Source organism: Podarcis tiliguerta, assembly GCF_965153285.1.
Source record: "Podarcis tiliguerta genome assembly, chromosome: Z".
Taxonomy (NCBI): domain Eukaryota; kingdom Metazoa; phylum Chordata; class Lepidosauria; order Squamata; family Lacertidae; genus Podarcis; species Podarcis tiliguerta.
Window position 1 is genome coordinate 16,360,844 of NC_139553.1, and position 25,516 is coordinate 16,386,359.

Consider the following 25,516-nt stretch of genomic DNA (forward strand, 5'->3'; position numbering starts at 1 on the left):
ATTGGCGAGAAGGGCCAGCCAATCCCCGGGCGCCGCCACGCCCCCGCTTCCTCTGCCATTGGCCATCTTTTCTACCTGGGCCCCGCCGAGGATTGGACTTGTGGAAGTTCCCCCTCCCCAACCCGTTCTCGCGCTTCAGAGCGGGGTGGGCGGGGCTGCTGTACGTTGCGGTGCTCGCGGATTGGCCAGTGCCTCACCTGCGGGGCACGGCTATTGGCCGTGCGCGTCTCCCCCTCCGCCCATTCTCATTTGCCGCCCCGCCCCGTGTGTGCCGCCCGATTGGCTGTGGCGGCCCGGCCCGGTATCCGGGTAAGATGGCCGCGGTAGGAGAGTGCTCGGTCTCTGTTCCGTGGAAGTCGGTTTCCCTCACTCACGTCGAGTACCCAGAAGGTAAAGTCTCCAGCCTCCGCCGCTTCGCGGAGCCTGTTTTCTTCTCTCCGCTGTGGGTGGGCCTTTCGCCCTACGCCCAATTCATATCCGTGAAAAAAGGCGAGGTTTGGGCTTCGGGGAGTTCCTGAGGGGATCGGGTGGGAGCTGCCAAATACTGAGCCATTGACTAGTAGCGCTGTGAAGCCGGGCGGCGGCGCATGCGTGCTTCGGCTGCCGCTCTTTGCGAGATAGTGTACTTCGGAGGCTGCAGTGCGCATGCGCGGCACCCTTTCTGCTTTGGATTTCTCGTCCCAAGAGTGCAGAGTTTTTTTTGGGGGGGGGGGGAATCACCTTTACATTTATTGTATTTATTATGGTCCCGCTTCCGATCCCCTGTTGGCACCTCCCTCTTCCTGGCCGGTTCCATCTAGATCTAGATCTATTCTGTTTTATTGGAGTTAAGTTTTCTTTTGACATGCCTCTTTGTCACACCAGTTACCAGATGCTACTTTTGCAGGATCACAGACCCATTCCTGGAGAGATCCTTTTCCTAACACACTTGGAACACAGAACGCTGCCTTATATTGGGCCAGACCTTTGTTCTTTCTAGGGCAGTGCTGTCCACACTGACGGGCAGCAGCTCTACAGGGTTTCAGGTGGGGAGGGGGGCAGAAATGTATTTTCCTGAACACTACTTTGAGATGCTGTTATGTATTGAAGCCAAGACCTTACACATGCAAAGCAGGTGCTCCTACCACTGAGCCAAATGCCCTTCCTCCGAAATAAAATAAGATTCTAGTCTTTGTGCTTTTAAATAAAGGGTGGGATTCAACACAATGCTAATGTGATTGTTTTCACAATGCAGGGGGAGGTGCAGATGAGGGGGAACCTAGCTAGCAAGAGTCCTTGCACTGATTTCCACTAGTGCAGTAGTTCTTAAAGGGTGTGGCGTGCCATACTGGTGTGACAGGAGAGGGTGGCAAGTGTGGCAGGAAGATTCAATGACAATCAAATAAACATTTAAACATTTCAGTGTAGAATATTTAACTATAGTATCGTATAAGATAGCATCAAAATGTTTTTTTAGATATACAACCAGAGACACTATCCATGCCTCTTTTCAGGAGCGTTGGCTATTCATCTACCATTTCCCACAACATATTGTTGTGAACGGGGATTTTTAACTGACAGATAAGAAACAGCAGAAAATAGAAAGGTTTCTTTGTGTTGATGAGATGAGAGTTTATTCGTCTCAAATTAGACATAATATAAATGAGATTACTTGGCAAAAGCAAGCTCATACCTCTCATTGAATTTGTATAAATATGTAAGGTACATATTAAAAGGCTTGTTTATAATTATATTTTGGGAATTATTTCTGTTCTTATGTAGTTGCATTTTTTGATACTTTCTGGATGTCCCACAATCAAATTATAAAGTAGTTGTGTTGTATGTTTTAATCAAGCATTGCTAGGACTCGTTTCTCTTTGTTTTCCAATGTATTTCTTATCAATAAAAATATTGGTGTAGCACAAGCAAATTTTTATTCTGAAAGTATGACCCAGAGAAAAAAGTTTGAGAACCACTGGAGGAGCAGAACAGAGTAGTTGAATCTGGTCCAAAGGGGTGATTGAAATAACAACTCAGATCATTGTCTTGTCTAGCTCAGAACTGTCTACACTGACTAGAAGTTTTTGAGGGTTTCAGCCAGGGACTCTTCTCCCAGCACTAACTAAAGGTGCTGCATGTGGGAACCTGGCACCTTCTGCATGCTAAAGATGTGCTCTGCTACTTGTGTCTTCCAAATAACATGCAAAGCTGTGTTATTCAGAGTCAGACCCTTGATCCATCTAGCTCAGTATATTGCTCATACTGAGTGGAAGAAGCTCTCCTGATTTTGAAAGAGGGCACATACCTGGAATTGTCTGCATGCTAAGCAGACAATTAGCTTTTTTTATAGGAAGCTTGCAGGCAGGGTGCAAAAGCACCAGTCTTTCCTGCCTCCCATCATGTGACCCTGCAGCCATTGGCATTTAGAAGCAAACTATCTCTGAATAATGGGTTTCTAAATGATCAACAGGATAAACCATAATGGTGCAAAATTGTATTAGGGTCAGTGGCTGAGGAAGGGGGTCGCAGTGGGTGCGGGTCGCCCTGGGTGTCATCACTGAGGGGGGTGACAAAAATATGAGATAAAAAAAGGACTCATGAAACTTTTTAGTTCAGTCAAGAAACTTAATGAAACACGGCTGGCACTGGGTGTCACATTGCGGGGCTGGCACTAACCACGGGGCCTGCAGCATGCCCAAGCCACACGTTTCTTCTGGGAGTGACATGGTGGCTTGGGTGCCTGCAGGCTCCATGCTGCATGAAATGGCAGCATGGGGCTTACATCTGCCCACTGCCTCTCCCTCAGCTGCCCTACAGCTGAGGGGAAGGTGGTGGAGAGGCTCCATGCAGCTTACCCTGCTTCCATGGGCAGATCGCCCTGCCCCTGGCTGCAGGACGCATGCACCGTACCAGGTGCCTGAGTGACTAGCTACACCGCTGATTAGGGTTTGGTGTTTTGTTTTTTTGTTTTTTTACATTTTTCCCACATATCTTTTTCAAGGAACTGAAGACAGCATACATGAATCTTTTCCATCCTATCAATTTTGCCCTCAGAACAACTCTGCATTGTTGTTGTTTGACTGAAAGATAATGACTGGCCCACGGTCACCCAGTGAGATCCCAACACTCTTAACCACTGCTATGAACACCTGGATGTCTCTAGAGAGCACCTGAATAGGAACATAGGGAGCTACATTATACCGAGTCAGATCATTGGTCTAGTATTGTGTATACCACCCTTTCTCAACCATGGGTTCCCAGATGTTGTTGGACTACAACACCCATCATCCCTAACCAATAGTCCTACTAGCTAGGGAAGATGGGAGTTGTAGTCCAACAACCTCTGAGGACCCAGGGTTGAGAAATGCTGGTCTATACTGACTAGAAGCTACTCTCCAGGATTTCAGGCAAGGAATCTTTCACAGCCCTACATGGGAATACTGCTGAGGATTGAACTTGGGACCTTCTGCATGCAAAGGAGACTCCCCACTGATTTTGTAATGTATCTGTAAAGCTTCATTTGACTGTACATTTGATTGGGATTGTCCTGCTGATTTCAGGAGACTTGTTTAAAGAATAATTTATATGGCTGTATTAGTGTACATGTCGCTTTTCAAAACAAAGCCTAAAATGTTTGTGCTTTACAAGTTCTGTGATCCATCTCTTGCCTGGCATTTAATTTTTAAACTTTAAAAGCAGCTACAGAATGTTCTGATTTTGATCAGAACTGGCATGATGAAAGGAATGTGTTAGTTTCCTTGATCTAAATCCCCTCCTCACAAAAAACTGCTATTCATCCTGATGAGCAAAATAAAAATGCAGGCAACTGTATCACCACCACCACCACAATGGGGGCATGTTAGCATATTTTTTTAAGTGAAGGGAAAGGGTTAAATTCAACTGCTATAAAGTAACAAAATGACAGGATGACCAGTAATAAATCTGCATCATACACACCAAGGGGTAGGGGGAAAAATCCCTGCCCCAAGCCACTTGCAGTCTAAATTTCCACTTTACATGTACCAGCAAAATGTACCAAAGGACAGATGGGAATGAATGGAGTTGCAATGCCAGGGGAAGCTTTGCCTCTCCAGATGTTGCCTTACTAAAGTTCCCATCAGACCAGCCGCCAATGTCAGGGATTATGAGAATTATTGTTCAGTAGCATCTGGAGGGCCACAGGTTCCTCACACCTGACTTAGACTATGTGTGTGTTGTCTCAGCTTAGGGAAGAGGTGACTTTGAGAAGGAGGAGGAGGGAGGCATTCTGGTACTGAGTTCCAGGCATAGGGAACAGCAATGTAGGATGGGAGGGTTTTTAAGGGAGCGGGAGGAGATCATTGGGTGGCAGAGTTAGGATCAGCTTGTACGTTTGTAACTGGATCTCCCAACCTTGCTAGCCTGTGGCCTATTTATTTATTCATTTGAACTCTGAATATTTCAGTAACTCAGGGCTTTAAATTCTGACATGACTTAGTGCTGCCATTTGCTCTCTTAAGTGCCAGAGCCCAACCCTAAAATAGTGGAAAGTGCTTCTGAGAAGGTTCGGAGTGCATTTCCCCCGAGTAACCAACCGAAAGAGGTCTCTTTGTGTCCAGGCTTCCATACTAGGGTGTGGTATTTCCAGGCAGACCTGCAACTTGGTATTCTTGTTTTTTTCATTTCCAGACACTAAGCACTGTGGGAGTTAGACGCATTGTGGTAATGAGGGGAGGGGGGAGAATCACATGTATTATTTATCTCTCTTTCTGATACTTGGCTCCCTTACCTTGTGCTTCCTGCATTAAACTGGGATTTCTTTCCGCCTGGCAAGCTGACTGTAGAGGAGTATTCTAGAGTTGTGTGCGTGCTGCTGAGAAAGCCCACTCAATTCCCATGATTTTGGCACGGGGGTGGGGAGAGGCAGAGCTTCTGAGTGAGAGAATGTATGGCTTTCAGGCCAGCCCAAACTCATCCTTTGATTCCCCCACGCACCCACCCGCACACACATCCATTAACTAATGGAATTATTGGATTCAGTTTTTATAAAGATTGCATGCTGGAAGACAGGGCAGGAGATAAAAATCTCCAAAGCCGCACCTTATGTACTCTGAAAAGCATAGTTCGGCAGTAGAGCAGCTGCTTTGCATGCAGAAGGTCCCAGGTTCAATCCCACCTTGGGGATGCTGTGATGACATGCTGCCAGCTTGTGTAAGCCATAGTGAACTAGTTGGACCAATGTTAATGCCTTGGTTGAGGCCACTTCCCAAAAGCAGGTGAGATATCGGGCTGATCCTTATATACAAAGAAAATGGAAGTAAATGATCATAGGCAGCATCCTCTTCATATTTCTAACCCAGGGTATATAACGCCAGTGGGAGCCAGTAAGCTGCTGAATGCTTCTTAATGGAAACTGCAAGAAGGGTGAGTTGTGGTTGTGCTTATGGGATTCCCATGGGGCATCTGTTTGGCCACTGTGAAAACAGGATGTTGGACTAGATGGGCGCCGGCAATATTTAGCAGGGTTCTCATCAACGCCAGCCAGCATTGCCAATGGTCAGAAATGACAGTTGCTGCCAGCCATCCCTTGATCCCATCTCTCTAATGAACAGGTTGATCAGCTGTAGATTTACCCCAGTCTGAGTAAGAAGAGCCACATAGGTAAGCAGGTTTTCATGCTATTTGCTGCATCAAGGACTGCAGAATGAATTGGATGAGCACAGCTGATCCAAACTTTTTTTTTTTTTGCTTACATCCTTAGGATATGCCTCCCACACCACATCCAGTGCATTTTGCATTCACACCCACTTAAGAGTCATGCAGCATGGATATATAGCATCTGTGCTCTGAAAGGCATTCTGATTTATATGAGTGGCGACCCAACAAGTGATCTAGTTAACCCCCCAAAAAATTCTTTTCCTGGATCAAAGTGAAAAATGGCTTAAGGCCAGATTTGCACCAAGATCCAATTACAAGCCTTTTTGTGAGTGGAAGTAATATGGCTTGTGCTTGGCCACATCTGCTTGTTTCCTACTTGAATGCTAGTGCATGTGAGAGTAAGAGAAGCTGGTAACTGTATCTGGAGAGCTTCTGGTTTCTTTGATACTATTTCTAATTCAAGGAATAGGTCAATGAAAATAGTGAACACACAGCATGTCTGTGGTGTTTTAAAGTTCTGAGGCACCAGGCTGGCAAAGTTTGAAATGGAACCTGCCTTTTATTCAGGTAGGTCAGTGATGGTGAGTCCATGACCCTCCAAATATTGTTGGACTCCCACCTTCCACCAGCCCCAGCTAACGCAACAGTCAGTCTAGGGATAATGGGGGTTGGAATTTCACATCATTTGGAGGGTCACAGGTTCCTCACTCCTGAGTTAAGAAGCAGAATTCCCTACTGTGTTTAAGAGATGGAATAAGGCCTCTTATGTACAGTTCTGGTCCTGGTTGCCTTGCCTCAGAAAAGGGCTACCAAAATGATCAAGTGACTCCTCTATTAAGATATTAAACTAAAAAGTTGAGTAAGAGGAGACATGAAAGAAGTTTATAAAATTATGCATAGCATGGAGAAAGTGGATAGAGAAACCACAGGAAGGGAGAGTGCTCGAATCCTTTTTCCAGGTGTCCCACAGACACTATGAGAACAGGTTGCTAGACTTGCTAGGCCATTGGCCTGATCGAGCCGACACTTACGTTGTGTTAGAAGAGTCATTCCCCATAAAACGGGAAATAATGCCACTTCTTAGGCTGGGGTGAAGAACTTGTGGCCCTCAGGTTGTTGTTGTACTCCAACTCTCATCTGCCCCTTAGTCAGCATGGCCAGTGGTCCAAGCATGATGGGAGTTGTAGTCCACTAACAGCTGGATGACCACAGGTTTTAACCACCCCTGCTTTACACCACCCAAACTCTTTGCCTATATTAGCAATCATAAACAGCTGCCTTGTAAGGGAAATCAGCTTTAAGACACACAAGGATTAGGATTGAGGGAGAAGGGAGTGTTCATTTTAAGGCTGTCTATGGAATTTGTAGCTGAATAAATTCTTAGTTGACAGCTCCATCCCTTGGCCACTGAGCTACATGCCTGGGAAAGCCAGACCCCTCTTTAAGCACATCAGAGTTCAGATGCTGATGAACTGATAGAAGCCGAGTCAGGATGATGAAAAACTGATTTTGTACTTTCTACACCAAATCTATGCCTAATGAAGGCACCAGTCAAGCCTCCCTGGGAAGAGCATTCCAGAAACTGGGAGCCACTGCAGAAAAGGCCCATTCTCATGTTTCCACCCTCACATGAAGAAGGGCCTCAAATGATGAACGCAGAGTCTTTGACAGTTTATAGGGGGAGAGGCGATCCTTGAAGTATTGCAGTCCTGAGCTATTTAAGACTTTTATACGTCAGCCAGTGCGGTCAGGTCAGGATCAGTGTAATGTGCTCAAACCATCTTGCCCCACTGAGCAACTTGGCCGCTGAATTCTGCATCAGCTTAAACTTCCAAACCATCTTTAGAGGCAGCCCTATGTGTAATGTGTTGCAGTAATCCAGCCTAGAGGTTATTAAATATATATATATATTTACAACCCTCCCCCTCATTAAGATGTTACCTCAGCCAGTTCCATCAGACCTTGTTGTACTTTCAGTCAGTCAACAATTTTTTTTTTAAAAAATGAATGACTTGTAAAAGATGAAAAATCCTGACATCTGAAAAAAGAACACAAGTAAATGAGTTTAATAGCATTAATTATTATTATTTTTGAACAATCTTAAATTTAAGTAACAGAAGTGGCGTTGAATTTTGTGGTTTAAGTATCTCAACTTTCACCCAAGGTTCCAGCTCTCATGCCAGTGGAGAGCCTTGAGAGTAAGTACACCTGCTGACATTTCCAAAGCCTCTCCAGAGAGGAGGGGGCTCTTGGAGGTCTCTGGGGAGCTCTGAAGGTGAGAGGTTTAGACTGCCTTCACCAACATGGTGCCATCCAGATATTTTGGACTTCCATCAGCCCTAGCCAGCAACTAAAGAATATAAGAATGTAAGAAGAACCGTGCTGGATGAGACCAAAGGCCCATCCAGTTCAAATCTTCTGGAAGTCACCAGGTTAACAAAGGCTAAGAAGTGGCTTACAGTGGATTTCTTCAGATCAAGCACCAGATCACAATCTGTGGTAAGATTCATTTAGACTGCGTACATACCAAACACCATCTCCCCCACCCCCAAAAAGAGTCATGGGAAATTTAGTTTACCCTCCCACAAAGCTACAATTCCCAGCACTCTTTACAAACTACAGTTCCCGGGATTCATTGGAGAAAAAGCAAATGTGCTTTAAATTCATGGCATGTGTCCAAACCATGATATGGCTTACATGGTTCCCCTCTCCAGCCACCTTCCCTGAGAACCCCCAGAGGCCCATCCCAAACAGCAGGTTCTGAGGGTGTAACAGCATCCCAAACCACAATTCATCTTCTCAGATGTAGCACCAAGCCACAGCTTACTGTACTGTGAAAACCAGCTTCATTTGCTATATTTAGGCATAATTATTGTCCTAAGGGATAGAAACTTGTCCCTAGTGTTAACAAAAACCTATGTTTTTTTTGATGTTGTGTTCTGCGCTCAGTATGCACTTTGTAGATGGGAAGCATTGCCCCCATGTTTGTCCATATATGTGTACATAGGTTCTGCATTATGCAAACACCTAAGGGCAGGAGGAGGCATCTATGGGGTCGGCCCCCAGGATGGCAATTAGCAAGCAGAGACCTTAGGAGTGTTTCTTGGGGCCAGAGTCTGCCTGTAGGCCACCTGTTGTATCCTGGAGCTGCAGCGTGAATCTTCTGCTCTGGCTCGCTAAATTAATTGGTCCCTGCTGCGGAGCCATCTGCGCCAGCTTCCTTGTACGGAAATAATGGTGTGTGTCTGTGTGTTTTCACTGAGACTTATGTTCTGTTTATGCTGCTGCATGGGCAAATGAAAACCCTCTCGATCCCATGCCTGTTGTCTGGTTCTGGTGCTGAAAACATTTTTAGCTAGCTCTGTAAGACCCACTGCCTGTTGTACATTCTAGAGCCCCTAGAGTAGACAGGCATGATCCATGAAAACAAAATAAAGATCATTGGTCCATCTAGCTTTGGATCCAGCTTTGTATTACCTGCACTGACTGGCAGTGGCTCTCCAGGGTTTCAAACAGTCTCTCTGTTGAATATTGAGATACTGTTGAATATTGAACCTAGGACCTTCTGCATGCAAAGCATGAGTTTTAAGATATAGATATGTCTCTTCTCCTAGAAATAAAAGTATCCTGATGATTATGGATAAAAGGGATTTTTGTGTGTCAGAGGGGGGCATAGGAATATAAACAGGGACATAGGAAGTTGCCATATACCGTGTCAGACCATTGGTCCATCTAGCTCAGTATTGTCTACACTTACTGGCAGCACCTCTCCAAATGTTTCAGACAGAGAGCATGATGTAATAGATATCCTTAAAATATCAAATTACTTTCTTTGAGTCCACAATGCATTTGATGACATGCCTGGGATTCCCTTCTAGTCTGTTTCCTGCTGATGTTCAAACTTGGACCACTCCTCACAAATTTTAAAAAAAGCAGAGGTGAGAGGGTGGCCGTTAGAAAGTCTCGTGCAGTTGGACAGCCCCCCCACCCCCCGTGCTTTGGACAACAACTCACATCAGCCCCAGGCTCCCATTAGTTGAATGGTAAGCTATCAAAACTGTAATGTGAGTATCTTCCTGGGTCAGCCTTCACCAACCAGGTGCCCTCCATTTTATAAGACTGCTGCTGGGAGAATGGCTGTGCTGGCTGGGGATGATGGGCCAATGGCTTCAAGTTACAAGAAAGGAGATTCCAACTAAACATCAGGAATAACTTTCTGACAGTTCTGCCAGATGACCCGTTGAGGTACTTTCAGTTCTACAGTTCTGTGATTCTATGAATGTACGAAAACAATACTTTCTGGGGAGAAATAAAGCACTAGGCAATTTCCCCAAAATTTTTCCATCCTTGGCCAACCTGGAACCCTTTAGATTTTTGTCTTACAACTCATAGGCTCATAGAATAGAGTTGAAAGGGACCCTGAGGGTCATCTGGTCCAACCCCATGCAATGCAGAAATCTCAACTAAAGCATCTGTGATAGATGGCCGTCTCACCTCTGCTTAAAAACTTCCAATGAAGGAGTGTCCAACACCTGTCAAACAGATCTTACTGTCAGAAAGTTCTTCTTAATGTTTAGGAATCTCCTTTCTTGTCATTTGTTCATTAGTAGCAACAAACAGATGTTGTTTGCAAATGAAACATCAGGCCAGGCTTGGCAAATTTCAAAGTTTTAAGTTTTGTTTACCAAATGCTGATAAAATAAAACATGCTAAATTAGATTATTCTTTAGGAGAGGGATGGGGAACATCTGTGGCTCTCCATATGTCATTGGAGCCCAATTCCCTGACTAGGTAAAATTCACTTTCATTGCTCCACCCACTTTTGCCTCTGGCCCTGCCCAACGCTGGAATATGGCCTTCAGAAGGTTGCACAGAAGAGAATGTGTCATTCAAACTGAAAAAGACTCCCCATCCATATGGTTTAGACCAGAGCTTTCCAGATGTTTCATGTTGGTGCCACACTTTTTAGACATGCATAATCTCGCAACACAGTAATTCAGTTTTACTAGCAAACCGGAGGTTAAACTAACCCCTTTCCAGCCCCAGGAGGAGCACAGGGAGCGTTCACGTGAGATACCTACACACTGCTGGCAACACACTAACGTGTCACAACACACAGTTTGGAAAGCTCTGGTTAACACAATACTGGACAAGATGGACCAATGGTCTCATGCTGTACTAGACAGCTTCCTCTATTCCTCTGAAGCATTTAAGAGGTGTTTCTACTCAAAAGTAGTTCCCATTGAGTTTAGGTGGACCTAACTTCCAGGTACTTGTGTGAGTATATCTCAGAGGTGCAGAAAATTTGGCACTCCAGATGTCATTCAACTCCCAATTCACACCAGCCCCAGCCAGCAATGGCCAACAGTTGGGGATGTTGGGAGTTGTAGTCCACCATCATCTGGAGGGTAATAGATTCCTCATTACTGGTGTATAAGAATGCAGCTACAGCAATCTTCATGTGTTGGCCAAGCTTTCATATCGTTACAACAGCCCTGTAAGGCAGGCCAGCTTTACAGTTTTTATGTAGCAAGCAGGTGACAAGGTGGAGGGAGGCTGATGATGTGAAGGGGGAGAGGACGGCTTTCAGGGCCTCCCTAAAAGCCTTTTGCCAGGGCGAGTTTCAAACCGGCAGCCTTGTGTTCCTCTGTGAATGGAAAGCTTTGTACTGATGACCCTGAGATCATTGCCCTTTAAAGCAACTGATATCCTGTACCAAGTTATCATGCAACCAAAGGTTTTGCCACAAGCAGACATCCAACAGGAAATGGTGGCGGCCGGGTGTCTGGGTAAGAAGGATGTGGTTTGGGTGCTGTTCATCTATAGGCTCTGTTTTTCATATTTAGACTATGCTGCTGCGGTAAACCTCATATTTCCTCTGGAGTTGGAAGGAACCTGTTCATTAGGGCTCCCTCTCTTTTGTTCTCTCTCGCTCTTTTTTAATTGCCTTATTCATAAAGTACAGTGTTACTAAGTTTTTAATCCTCGCAGCATCCCTGTGAGGTAGGTCAGGGCAGAGGGAATGCAGCACTGGTGCAAAGTCACCAAAGAAGCTTCAAGTCTTGTGTGGGGATTTGAACTCGAGTCCCCCTTAGGTCCAACACAGCCAGGGTCCTTGGGCCTTTCTCCCCTCAAAGCACAACTCCTATTACATAGTTGTCTAAAGACGGTTAAACTTAGTGGCCTGTAGCACACATGCTTGTGGTTAGTTCCATAAGTTGCACACATACTTGAAAGTAAAAAAAACCCCAGCCTTTACAGCCAGGCAAGATTACCTTTTGGGCAAGTTTTATCTCTTTTTGTCTACTACCCCAGGTGACTTCACCGGATTTATTCTCGCCCAAGCAAGCCTGAGCCCAATTTTCATCATATTCGGATTCATCACACTCATCGTTTTCAAGAGAGAGCTTCACACGGTGAGTCCTGCTCCTGCTTCTCTGCCCCCCTCCCCAAATCTGGGTCTAGCCTTTTGTGTTCCTGAACTCACATCTCCTGCTGGGGCCTGGTAGCATCTGCTTTCCTTTCTCTCGTTTCCCCTTTCCTGAAATTGTCCCCATCACTCCCTTCACCTTGACCATCCCATGACTTTCCTTTCTCTTACATCTGTAATTATAACTATTATTAATTGAATTTCTTACCTGACTGTCACCATCAGGTCCCAAGATGGGTTGCAGCAGTTTAACATTCGGAATGAAAAACAGTTTAAAACAAAATTACAGGCACAGAAATAGGGTGGGTCCTTAAAATATACCTCTTGTCAAAGGCCACGTTGAAGAAGCACACCTTCAGCATGTAACAGAAACTGTATTGTGATGGTACCAGAAGCACCTCTGCAGGGAAGGAGTTCCACAATTTAGGGGCTGCCACAGACAAGGCCCTCTTCTGGGCTGCCAAGAGGGTGGAGGAACTACCAAGAGGGCCTCCTCTGGCAGTCTCAGCACCCTAGAGGCTCTCTAGGGAAAGAGGTGGTATTGACAGTACCTTGTCGGTTGTGCCCAGTAACTGAATAGAATAATAGAATTGTAGAGTTGGGAGAGACCCAGTTCCTGTCATGCTGGAATCTAAATAAAGCATCCATTACAGATGGCCACCCAACTTCTGCTTTAAAACCTCTAAGGAGGGAGAGTCCACAACCTTCCGAGGGAGTCCATTCCACAGTTGACTCTTCTTGACAGAAAATTCTTTTTGATGTTAGTCGGAATGTCCTTTCTTGTAATTTGAATCCATTGGTTCAGGTCCTACCCTCCAGAGGAGAAGACAAGCATGCTCCATCTTTCATGGGACAGCCCTTTAGATATTTAAAGATAGCTATCATATCTCCTCTCAGTCTCCTCTTTCCCAGGCTACACATACCCATCTCCTTCAACCATTCCTCATAAGACTTGGTTTCTAGAGCCTTGATCATCTTGGTTGCCCTCCTCTGCGCTCATTCCAGATTAACATGACCTTCTCCCTGCAACTGTTGGCTACTCATGTATACATCAGGGATTTCCTTTGTGATATTCTCTTTCTTCCATTTCTTATGCATGCCCTTCTTAAATATCAGCTCACCTGTAAGCTTATGCACACTGGTTTCTTTAAATGCCTCCCACTTTTCTGTTTTGTTAGAGTTGTCTTCATAGATGAGTTCCAGAAGGATAGATGCCTTTAGTTCTATAGCATCAGAAAGAGGAAAGACCCTTTGACACTATGAGGCAGCGGTGGGAAAACCCCAGCTCTGGGAGCCACACCTCTCCTCAATTTTTTTTAAAGCCTGACTGGAATGTTTCCTTGAATGTAATGATGCCTCTTGCTTGCCCACACACACACACACACACACACACACACAGGCTTTGGCTTTTTGCCCCTCCCACTTCTGCCTATGGCCCCACCCACTACTGGCATGTGCCCTTGAAAGGATGCTTGCGAGGCAATCTGACCCTCAGGCTGAGAATGGTCCCCCGCTCCCTCCTTGAAGATCCTACGCTAACAGATGCTTGGAGTAGGTACCTCTTTGGGCAGGGGATTGTCAGGTCTGGAGTCAGATGCAGGTCAGCATGAAGAAGCAGAGTCGGTTGTCAGTGAAGTTAGCGCTTTATTCAAGGAAATGGCATACAACTCAGCAACACTTCCTAGTCTTCCCCTATAGAGCAGTTGCCAGGGCTGAAGGTGCCTGCCTTCTACCCCTCCTAAGACGACTGCTCTCCCAGATGTTTCCCAAGAAGTCTCAAACGGTGTCTGAGCACCTCCGGTCCCTGTTCTGCCCTCCTCATTATCCTGTGCATTCCTGGAGATCATCGGGGAGAGGAGCTTTTCTGGATTCTTCAGCAGTCCCTTGACACTCCTTCCCTTCTGCCTCAGCCTCAGAGTCCGAACTTCTCCCTGTCACAGGTTCCTTCTGCTCACTGAACCCTGTTGTCCCTTCAGGATCCAGCACTCCCTCCCAATCTTCCCCCTCTGACGTCTCCTCAGTGTCCCACCGCCAGTCCCCGGGCTCTGAGCCTTCCTTCTCTGGGATTTCCTTTGGGGCTTCCCCAGCTGGTGCCTCCCACCACTCTTCTTCATCCAGCTAGTCCCTGACAGTATCTAAATTCTGAGTTACAGAGAGGAGGAGGAAAAGGAGGGAAGAAACTTCAATCTGTGTTTTTTACAGTGAGGCCAAAGGTTCAATCAATGCAAGAGAGAGAGCCATAGGTACCGTATTTTTCGCTCTATAGGACGCACATTTTCCTCTCCAAAAATTAAGGGGAAATGTGTGTGCGTCCTATAGAGCGAATGCAGGCTGCGCCGCTAAGCCCAAACCCAGAACAGGAAGACGGAGCACTGCGGAGCGCTCCGTCTCGCTGCTCTAGCTTGGGGATCGCTGCGCGCACAGCCTCTCCAGGGCAGCGGGGTGTCGTGCAGAAGCTAGCAAGGCTGTTCCCAAGCCAGAACAGCGAGACGGAGGGCTCCGTCTCGCTGCTCTAGCTTGGGGATGGCTGTGCGCAAAGCCTCTGCAGGGCAGCGGGGCGCTGCGCTCCAAAGGCTTCAGGGATCTTTGAGCCTGGCGCTGGGGGAAAGCAGCGATTCCCTCCACCGCCAGCCTCACAAGCTCTGGTGAATGTACCTTGAATGTACTTTGTTTTAGAGGGGGAAAACAAGAAAAAAAAATGTTTCCCTGTTCTCCCCCTCCTATGCTCTGGTGCGTCCTATGGTCCGGTGCGTCCAATGGAGCGAAAAATATGGTATGTTGCCATCCAGTGGGCAGCCAGTCAACCTGGAGCGCCACCCCACTCCTTTATAGCAGCTAGTGGTGAATAGTCATAGCGATCCATAACAATCAATTGTCTAAATAGAGCCAATGAGATAGCAGTACGTATGTTGCAGCAACATGGCAAGCCAACGGAATAAGAGCAAGAACCAGCTGCCATGTTCGTGCATGCGTGACCTGGTCCTGGCTGTCAGCCAGAAGTGAGGAACAGGCATAACAAGAACAATTGTAGAAACCAGGGACAGGGAACTTTTGTCCCTCCAGATTTTGGGGTTGAGCTCCCAACTCCTGTCAGCATGGATCTCATTGTGCCTTGGCACAAGCAGGACTTGCTCTCAGTGCCCATCAGCCAATCAAATGCTGACAGCCAGCCCTAGTGCTATTGGGAGTCATTTATTCCGGTGGGTCTGCTTTGAATAGGACAAACATAGGATAGAGCACAAGGTTTCTGAAGGGCTCCCTGCTCTATATGTGCCTGCTCACCTTTGGAGGTCATCATCTTTAGTTGCCCCTGGCTTTGAAGGTTGGGCAGGTGGTGAGAGGGTTTCTTCTCCTGTGTTGGCGCTCTGGTTGCAGAATCCCAGGGACATTGGCCAGCTTGGTGAGTCTCAGATGCAAGGTTAAAAACAATTTGATGCCTTTGGGAGTTGTTTATTGGCCAAGAGAACATGTCAAAAGAAATATTGATGGGACTTTGGGGCATATTAAATGAAATTAATATTCACAAATCATATCATAGCATATCATTCTATCATATGTCATATCATTCAATCAATCGTATCATAGCACATCACATATATATAATTGAATCAACCAATTGTTTAGAATTCATTGCATTTCCAATTTAACCACTTGCAGTTAGAGAAATATGCAGTTCACCCTTTGAAGTCACATTAGCTGAATATTCGAGAAGGCAGAGATCACTTTGCATCAACATTCTGAATCGAGTTACCGTATTTTTCGCCCTATAGGACGCACTTTTTCCCCTCCAAAAATGAAGGGGAAATCTGGGTGCGTCCTATGGGGCGAATGCAGGCTTCGCGGACCTCTCCGCAAACAGCAGGAGCGCTCCCGCTGCTGGCGGAGAGGTGCCTGCATGCTGAAGCCTGCGCGCGCTGAGCTCAGCGCGCCCAGGCTTCGCGGACCTCTCCGCTAGCAGCGGGAGCGCTCCCGCTGCTGGCGGAGAGGTGCCTGCATGCTGAAGCCTGCGCGGGCTGAGCTCAGCGCGCCCAGGCTTCGCGGACCTCTCCGCTAGCAGCGGGAACGCTCCCGCTGCTGGCGGAGAGGTGCCTGCATGCGGAAGCCTGCGCGCGCTGAGCTCAGCGCGCCCAGGCTTCGCGGACCTCTCCGCTAGCAGCGGGAGCGCTCCCGCTGCTGGCGGAGAGGTGCCTGCATGCGGAAGCCTGCGCGCGCTGAGCTCAGCGCGCCCAGGCTTCGCGGACCTCTCCGCTAGCAGCGGGAGCGCTCCCGCTGCTGGCGGAGAGGTGCCTGCATGCCGAAGCCTGCGCGCGCTGAGCTCAGCGCGCCCAGGCTTCGCGGACCTCTCCGCTAGCAGCGGGAGCGCTCCCGCTGCTGGCGGAGAGGTGCCTGCATGCCGAAGCCTGCGCGCGCTGAGCTCAGCGCGCCCAGGCTTCGCGGACCTCTCCGCTAGCAGCGGGAGCGCTCCCGCTGCTGGCGGAGAGGTGCCTGCATGCCGAAGCCTGCGCGCGCTGAGCTCAGCGCGCCCAGGCTTCGCGGACCTCTCCGCTAGCAGCGGGAGCGCTCCCGCTGCTGGTGGAGAGGTGCCTGCATGCCGAAGCCTGCGCGCGCTGAGCTCAGCGCGCCCAGGCTTCGCGGACCTCTCCGCTAGCAGCGGGAGCGCTCCCGCTGCTGGCGGAGAGGTGCCTGCATGCCGAAGCCTGCGCGCGCTGAGCTCAGCGCGTCCAGGCTTCGCGGACCTCTCCGCTAGCAGCGGGAGCCAGCACTGGGCTCCCACGGCTTGCAGAGAGCTGCCTGTTTGGGGGCTGGGGTCGGGGGAAGCTCGGGCTTCCCCAACCCCGCGCCTGGGGGGGAAATAATTTTTTTCCTTTATTTCCCCCCCAAAAAACTAGGTGCGCCTTATGGGACGGTGCGTCCTATAGGGCGAAAAATACGGTATGTTTGAGAATTTTGACAGAGGTTGGGGGGGGACTCACATTTTTGGTTTCACCTTTAGAAATCCCAAAAGCAGGAAGATATTTGCCCATCTATTTCACGGGAATTTTTTTTAACAACAACAACAACAAAACAGTTGCTGCTGAACTTTATATATAATGTTTTTATGCTATTTAATCAAATTATTTAGTATCGGACTCTATTATGATGCTTATAGAGCTTATTTTAAACCAGAAGTAGCCTAATGAATTTGATTTTGGGCTTTTAATGGAAAGGTGGGATGATAATGCTTTCTAAATCCCTAGAAGAGTCAAGCTAAACAAATTATCCTCTGTGCAACAACCAGTTGATCTCAAAAATCACACATCCCTTTTTGTCCTTTTGCAGATCTCTTTCTTGGGGGGCCTCTTGCTCAATGAAGGTGTGAATTGGCTAATAAAGAATATTATCCAGGAGCCTCGTCCTTGTGCAGGTGGAGTATTGCTGGCAGGGAAAGGGCGCAGCTGACTACAGACCTGGGCATTGTTAATGAGGGTAGCAGTTCTCATCCACTGCCTTTGCTTATGGAACGATAAAAATAACTCTACATTTTGTTTTTGCTTTTTTAAAAATAGTTTATAGTTTTCCCATTACAATCAACAGCAAAATTCAATAATGAAAGCAGCCAGCTAACAACCAGCTGACTGGGAAACTTTGAGAAAAATCATTGGTGCGGGCTTGCAGATAGCAGCACATCAATCACCAAAGCAGACTTTATCATACAATGAAATGCTGCTGCTGCTTCTCTGCCATCGGATTGCATTGAGTGCGTCATCCATCTTCCCTGTAGTAACAGAGTATAAAAGTGGATCTATTTCCAAATATTTACATTTTTATTTATTCATTTATTTACTGTATTTAATAAGATTTATACACCACTTGTATTGTTAACAAGCACACCTCAAAGTGGCCTAAAAAGAGATAAAACAGTAGAATCATAAAAATTATAATAATTTAAGACTTTTGTAAAAAAAAATAATTTTTTTTTAAATATCAAAACGTGCATTGACTTTCTGAATATCTGGGTAGGCTTGTCTAAACAAAAATGGAGCTGCTGCCAAAAGCAGTACAGTGAAGGAGCCTGCCTGATATCTCCAGGCAGGGAGTTCCAAAGTGTGGGCACTGCCACGCTAAAAGATTGAATTCTTACAAATGCAGAATAGGTCTTATGCGGTGCCTGTAACTGTGGCTGTTCTGCTGATCATTTTTAACTGTTCAGGTTGCTTTAGTGCAAAACGTCTTTACTGCTTCAACTGCTTTGGGGGCAGCTGGGAGAGCACTTCCTTCAAGGGGTTGGGGGTTTCTATAGCCAGCAGGTAAGAGGTAGCATCTTCCTCCACATCCTCTGGCAACATTTAACCCAAACATATACTCTTGGGGAGTCGGGCCCTTCTTGATCGCAGGGGAGGAGAGCCAAGCAATGCTCCTACAGTCCAACTAACATTTGTGCTTCTTCTTCCTCCTCCTCAGAAGTCCACACATCGGTTTTTTCCAAGTACGCCATGCCTTCCAGCCATTCCCAGTTCATCTGGTTCTTCTCCATTTACTCTTTTCTCTTCCTCTATTTAAGGTGAATAATCCCTTTTCCTTTTGATGCTGGTGGATAGGGTGTTCCAGCCTTGCTTTTAGCTTATGTAGAGGTCAGAAAAGAGGCTCCATTTACAGTGGCCTCTTCCTTTTTCCATTCAGTTAGATTAGGCTCCCTTTGTCTCTGACCACTGGCCATGCTGGCAGCAGGGGCTGATGCGAGTTGGGAGTCCCCACAATATCTGGAGAGCCGCAAGTTCCCCATCCCTGATCTAAGAAGAGGCACCCTCTTTCCTCTCATGAGCGAATGCCGCTTCTACCTAGAGGCATCCTTCCATCTCTTGCATGCAGCCAGGAATGCTGCTTCTCAGATCAAGGATATGGAACCTGCAGCCCTTCAGATGCTTGTTGGATTATAGCTTCCATCATCCCTCACCACTGGTCTCGCTGGCTGGGGATAATGGGAGTTGGAATGGCATCGTAAAAGCAACAAAAAGCTGGATTTATGGTGTGAAATCAGTATGTTTTAAATGAACAGGGGGAATCTTTGTGAAGCTTTAAGTGGATTATTTTTATTTTTATTTTTGCTCTGCCTTTGATTAAAGTGTTTTAAGAAATTGATCCAGCAAGCATAGAGTCTGCTGACTTTGGGGGGGGGGGGATCCATCAAAGTTAAGTTTCTAGTCCTTAAAGAGGTGAGAGAATCTTGAAACACATTAAGTTATATCTCTATGATGCATGCACTTGCTGCACAGGCACACATTGAGATCTTAGACGTTTACCTTAAGGTACCATTTTAGGTGTAAAAATAAAAGATATTTATATGTGAACAGGTCTTGAAACTTAGGATTTTTTTTCTGTGTTGCATAAAATTAAGTATCAGGCTCCTTGGGTTTTTTTTTTTTTTAAATGAAGGATACAGGGCGGAAGTGTGATAAGCTTTTTCTTTTTTAAAAGAGCAAGCTCTAAAGTATCTATGTGGGCTTGAGCTTGCTGGATTGTGATTTGGATGTCTTGCTTGTTTAGTGAGAGGTCATTTCAGTTAAATATTTTTGTCTCCCAGAATGCATCAAACGAACAATGCAAGGTTCCTGGACTTATTGTGGAGACATATCCTCTCCCTCTGCCTCTTAACCGTGGCCTTTCTCGTCTCCTATAGTAGGTAGGTCAGTTCCATTTTGTTGGATGCTTTCTTGGGGCAGCTCTTGGTTTTGCTATTGGGACTGATGCATTCATTATTAATGGTTTAAAAGCTTCAGTTGTTCCTGGAAGCAATGCAAGAACTCTTTATTCAAATAAATGTTTCAGTAAATATGCAGCAGGGTATTTTGATGGTGGGTGGGTGGCTTTTTAAAATTATATTTATTTCTAATCTCTTCTCTTAGCATGAGAAGAGCCCTGCTGGATCAAGCCAATAGCACATCTCGTAGACCTTTTGCCTGACATTGCTTCGCTGTGCATCTTTCTCTTGCTGTCCATCACTGGTGGATGCTAGAAGGGCAGATAAATGCTCAGCATTGCAATATCAGAACAAATTATCTTCTGTGTGGTGAAGAAGGAGAGGGCCAGGAGCTTAAGACTGAACTCCCATTTTTTGCCTCTGGTCCAAAGTACAATTCCACTTTGAGTAAGCAGTGAAATGCCCATATAAAAAAATATGTATTTTTTCCATTAACTCTTCAACTTGGGTCCAGCCCAGATTGCACAAGTCAATCCCATAGTTTGGTCATCTGTGCTGTTCCTCAAACTCATATGCTGTCTTCCCCTGCTCTGCTGGTGTGCTCCCAGCTCTCTTCTCCACTTCCTGTTTAGCAGTAACCATAGTTTTGTCTACAAAGTGATTTGAACTGTGACTTTCCAGTTCCAGTTTGGAGGCAAACTGTGGTTAGTGGTAGCCACTATTGGCCTCATTCATGTACCACATCAAGCTGTATGATTAACCATGAACCAGGATGGGAAGGTGGCCCTGATAGCCAAGCAATGAATTAGCTGTCCTTGGGGGGAAGCGGGGATAGGTGAGGGGTAAACAGGGTCTTTGTGAGCTTCCCTCTTTTGAGAAAAGGTGACGGTTGTGCTGTAACCAGCTGTCTAGTATGCTCTCTTCTTGATGTGCTTTCATTCTGTTGCAACACACACAGAGTCTATCTGATGTACCACTCCTGGAGCCAAGTTGTATATGGAGGGATTGTGGGGAGCATCATGGCGATAGTTTGGTTTGCATTCACACAGGAGATCTTAACACCATTGTTCCCAAGGATAGCTGCATGGTAAGTCCCCCTTATTTGTTCTGCCCCCCCCCCCCCACCTGAGACCAAATTGCTGCTCTGGAATCTTTCTAAATTGAAAGGCAGGTCAGAAATCCTTTGAGTTTTATTGGGCAGCGGGTGGGAGAAGCTCCTTTGTGTGTTGGGCTGGGGTCCCTTCATATAGAAATCCAGTATGTCAGGGAGAATATAGTACAGAAGCAAACTCAGGTGGCTAAGTGCAGAGTTAATTGTCATGCATGATGCCTCATAGGAGAGTAAATAAAATAAGCTTATTTTTGAGCATTGCTATCCGGATTCTGCTTTAGCGATGAATACCTCAGTTAGGGACGCGGGTGGCGCTAAGGGACGCGGGTGGCGCTGTGGGTTAAAGCCTCAGCGCCTAGGGCTTGCCGATCGAAAGGTCGGCGGTTCGAATTCCCGCGGCGGGGTGCGCTCCCGCTGTTCGGTCCCAGCGCCTGCCAACCTAGCAGTTCGAAAGCACTCTCGGGTGCAAGTAGATAAATGGGGACCGCTTACTAGCGGGAAGGTAAACGGCGTTTCCGTGTGCGGCTCTGGCTCACCAGAGCAACGATGTCACGCTGGCCACGTGACCCGGAAGTGTCTTCGGACAGCGCTGGCCCCCGGCCTCTTTGAGTGAGATGGGCGCACAACCCTAGAGTCTGTCAAGACTGGCCCGTACGGGCAGGGGTACCTTTACCTTTATCTTTACCTCAGTTTCAATATCACAGCAAACCATAGTTGAATATTTGTTTTGGTGTCTGCCAACCATGGCTTGTCAAATTCAACCAACCAGCAAACAAATCAGTACTGGAAACCATGGTTGGAGGTGCAGTTGGCAGCCATGATTTGTGCTGTGTTGTTTTCGATGATCTCTGAATTGACAAGCCATGGTTACCTCCATCGCTTCACCTCCAAAGGTTTCTATACTATGGGCACATGAGGAAATCTGGGGGCTGAACAAAAATGAAAGCAGGTAAGCAGCCGTAAGCCATAGTTTACCTGCAACGTAAGGAAGCTCAGGTCATGGTTTGTGTTCCAGAACCATTCTTGGCACAGAGCTTGGTTCTAATACGCTCTCTGAATTTAGACCTTAAGGAAGTCACCACTGTCATTTGGCAAATCCCTTATATTTGTCAGAGTGAGGGAAGGGAACCTGGGACTGAGTGACTGTTCTTTTATTCTTAAGCAAAATGTAATTAGACCATCAACTATCCCAAGTGTATCAAATGCTTTCATTCAGAATCTGCCTTGTTTTTTGCTATGTTGATTCACTTACAAGAATTAACAGACTTTACAAAAAATAAGTTTGCTGAATTCTTGTTCTCTGTCTCCTTATTTTCTCCCCCTCTCCCGTCTCCTTCTTCTGCCAAACCTTTCCACTTCTTCCAGGCCATTATCAGAGTTTTTCTTAATCAGAGACACCAGTCTCATCCCAAATATATTATGGTTCGAGTACACAGTGACCAGAGCAGAAGCCAGGTGAGGATTTCATGCACGATTGGGGTTGGGAAGGGTGCTGCTGAGAGGAGACCATTATTCCCTTCTGAGAGATACATTTCCTTGAGGAATAGGGGTTCTCCTAACAATTCTGAACACCCTGAACAAGCTACAGCTCCCAGAATTCTTTGGGGAAGCCATGACTTATGGAGTATCATTGTGCTTTAAAAGTACGAAGTGGGTGTGATTGTTCTATAGAAATCTCTTCCATTCTTGAGTTACTCGATTTTATTATTGACTCCTTGGTTGCAGGCTTGAGTCTTTCCAGCTGGGAGGTGCTGGGGACTGAACCTATGGCCTTCTGCACACAAAGTGCACCCTCTGCTCTCTGAAATCAAAAGTCTGGGCAGGGCTCTAAAAGCACCTTGATAAGATTTGAACCCACTTCCTTTTTAAATTGCAGGAACCGACAGCGTAAGCTGGGTACAAAGCTCCAGTGAATATGGAAGGGAGATGTTAGGAACTGGACTGCACGAATTCTGTAAGACAAAAAATAAAAATAAAAAAGCAAGGGCCAGCATTAGAGAGAGAAAGAGACCTGTACAGAGCTGGAAGTGGAGGAAGGAGCCTGTTAAGAGATGGACCAAAAGGAACGGAGGCAGGGACCACCACACCCTGAAGACCAGAGGCCTTTTCCAGCTAGCCGGATCCACACTCTGCTGCATGCCGAGGACCATTCAGGAACCAGCGACCCATTTATATACCGCAGCTGCACAGCATCTGACCGGGAGGGTGGGAACAACCCCTTCCCCTCACTCGGCCATTGCACGTCTCTTGCGCAGACTCCGCTGATGCAAACAGAATTGCTGGAGGGAGAGAACTCCAATGCGCCTTCTCTCCCCCCCTCCCCCCCCACCTGTCCCTTCATTTCAGCAGGGCCTGCGCAAGACACCCTTTTGGGTTGGTTTTACCTGTGAATTTTGAAAAGTCTGAAACAGGGAAAGGGGGTGGGATATATTTAGCGTTTTGTCGGTGGGGGAGTCAAAATATTATATGTCTGTGACTCCCCCCACAAATTGATTTCCCCTTTTGCAGCATGCAATGTACACACTATTTATTATTATTCCTTTTGAAATAAAAACTGGTTTGCGAAAAGGGGGGGTGGGGACCCTGTGATCAAGTGTTTTGGAAGGCAGCTGATTCATCTCCCTTTGGCAGGAGTTGAGAAACGTGGATCACTGGAGCGGAAAACAGGGGGAGCCTTCTTTCTGTTAGTTTAAAACTTTATCATGACTGTTCAGGGGCATCTGGGCCAATCCCAACTGCACTTTGTATTGATTTTAAGAAAACTACACTAGTGATGTTTCTGCACTGTGTCAGCACAATACAAAAACTCAGTAGTAGGGCTGGGTGATATATCAATATGTCATCCAAAACCAGTTTGAAGTCTGTATTGTGATATTGGTTTCATCATTTTTGACCTGGCAATATATCGCGAATTATGATGTGTGTTAGGGCTAGGCGATATGTCAGCCAAAACAGCTTTGGAGTCTATACAGTGGTACCTCAGGTTAAGAACTTAATTTGTTCCGGAGGTCCTTTCTTAACCTGAAACTGTTTTTAACCTGAGGTACCACTTTAGCTAATGGGGCCTCCCACTGCCGCCGCACCGCGCTGCTCAATTTCTGTCCTCATCCTGACCAAAGTTCTTAACCCGAGGTACTTTTTCTGAAGTGTCTGTAACCCGGGGTGCCACTGTATCGTGATATTGGTTTCATAATTTTTGACCTGGCAATATATTGCGAATCATGATGTGTGTTTGTTCGCTATGCAAAAATCACAATGCGGGGAAAACCGTGAAGCCAGTCAATGCCTCTATATGCATTCATCCATATTGCAGACATCGTGATGTATCAGTATATTGCGATGTTTAGCTGGTGATATATCACGATGTTTAAAACCAGGTATCACCCAGCCCTACTCAATGCTATCTTTTTTTTATTATTCAGATACCTGTACAAATTGTTTTGTTTTAATTGTTTTATTATTTTAGAGCCAACTTCACCAGTGACCCTATATTTTCCTTCCTTTATACTTTCTACCCTAATCTTTTTTTCCTTCCCCAAAATACTGCTGCAGATTTTCTTACTGGTAGTTTAAAATGCAAAAGAAGAAAGCACCATCAAGGCATCACTCATTCCCTTGGTGGTTTCAAATTTATCCCCAAGTTGCCCCCCCAAAAAAAACTTTTAAATACTCAATAAAATGTTTTTATGGTCGTTTTTGGGTTGCCAAGTGTGTTTGTTTGACAAGTGTAGCTATATGGAGAAACCTCTCCTCCACACATTGGTAGAAGCCTGAGGACATGTGCCTTTGCCTCAAACCCATCAAAATATGCATCCAGCTATATATACAGCCAGCCATGATCCAAACAAACATCACAATTACTTCCCCTTTGAAATCAATGAGCCTTCAGGGAGTTGAGCACACCCAATTTACATTGCTTTCAACAAAACGTAGGCTGAAATGCTGTGTTTCTTACCTGGGAGTAAGTCACATGAAACTCATTGGGATTTACTGCTGTGTAGAGCCATGTAGGATATGTGCTGCTGATTGCAGGATTATGTACCCAGTATATTGCTTCCACTGAATTAACTTTAGGTGGATTACGTGCCTAGAGAAATCTAGTCTGATGCACAGGAGCCTGTTCCTGGATTGGAGTGAAAATATATGGGGTAAAAGAATCCCCATGATGACCTCTCTTGGTGTCCACAAAACCTCTGCACACTCCCCACCCACTTTGACCTCCTTTCAGAAGAGAGCAACCACAGCCTTAAACAAGTACATAGAAGCCAGAGGGGACCATGAAAATGACACTGCTCTTTCCTCCTCTCCTTTTCAATTGTTCAACTTTTCCAGACTAAGATCAAGACCAGCGCTGCTAATCTCAGTCTTGAAAAAAATCCATAGAAGTGAGAGAAAGGTCGTTTCCAACTTCCTGTGTCAACTTTATGGACTTTGGCACCCTGGGCCAAAGTCCATAAAGTTGACACAGTAGAAAAAGTAGAAAAAAGCACCCTATACACACTGCATGTTTAAAAACACAGAAAAGGGTCAGTTTGAGGAACAGATCTGATACAATGGGGCAGAAGGCGAGTGAAAAAACCCAATGGTGAGAGGGGAATAGAGTGGCTGATGGTTCCTGGAAAGAGCTACTTCTGTCAGCCAGCACAGAGAGGAGGAAGCTAGCTTTCTTTGTGTCTAATAA

The 25,516-nt window shown here is 46.2% G+C and overlaps 1 protein-coding gene across 2 annotated transcripts; it reads left to right on the forward strand.

The window, feature by feature from the left end:
- The first annotated feature begins 105 nt into the window (after window positions 1–105).
- On the forward strand, window positions 106–24,527 carry DOLPP1 (dolichyldiphosphatase 1). Of its 2 annotated transcripts, XM_083424082.1 has the most exons (9): window positions 272–390; window positions 5,319–5,382; window positions 11,932–12,032; window positions 17,366–17,450; window positions 18,488–18,587; window positions 19,608–19,706; window positions 20,683–20,811; window positions 22,201–22,290; window positions 22,712–24,527. In XM_083424082.1, exons 2-9 carry the CDS (start codon window positions 5,355–5,357, stop codon window positions 22,746–22,748), a joined length of 669 nt encoding a protein of 222 aa, XP_083280208.1. In that variant the 5' UTR covers window positions 272–390; window positions 5,319–5,354; the 3' UTR covers window positions 22,749–24,527. The 2 variants fall into 2 exon arrangements, with proteins under 2 accessions (XP_083280207.1, XP_083280208.1); XM_083424081.1 differs by lacking the exon at window positions 5,319–5,382 and having other exon boundaries at window positions 106–390.
- Window positions 24,528–25,516: the final 989 nt, after the last annotated feature.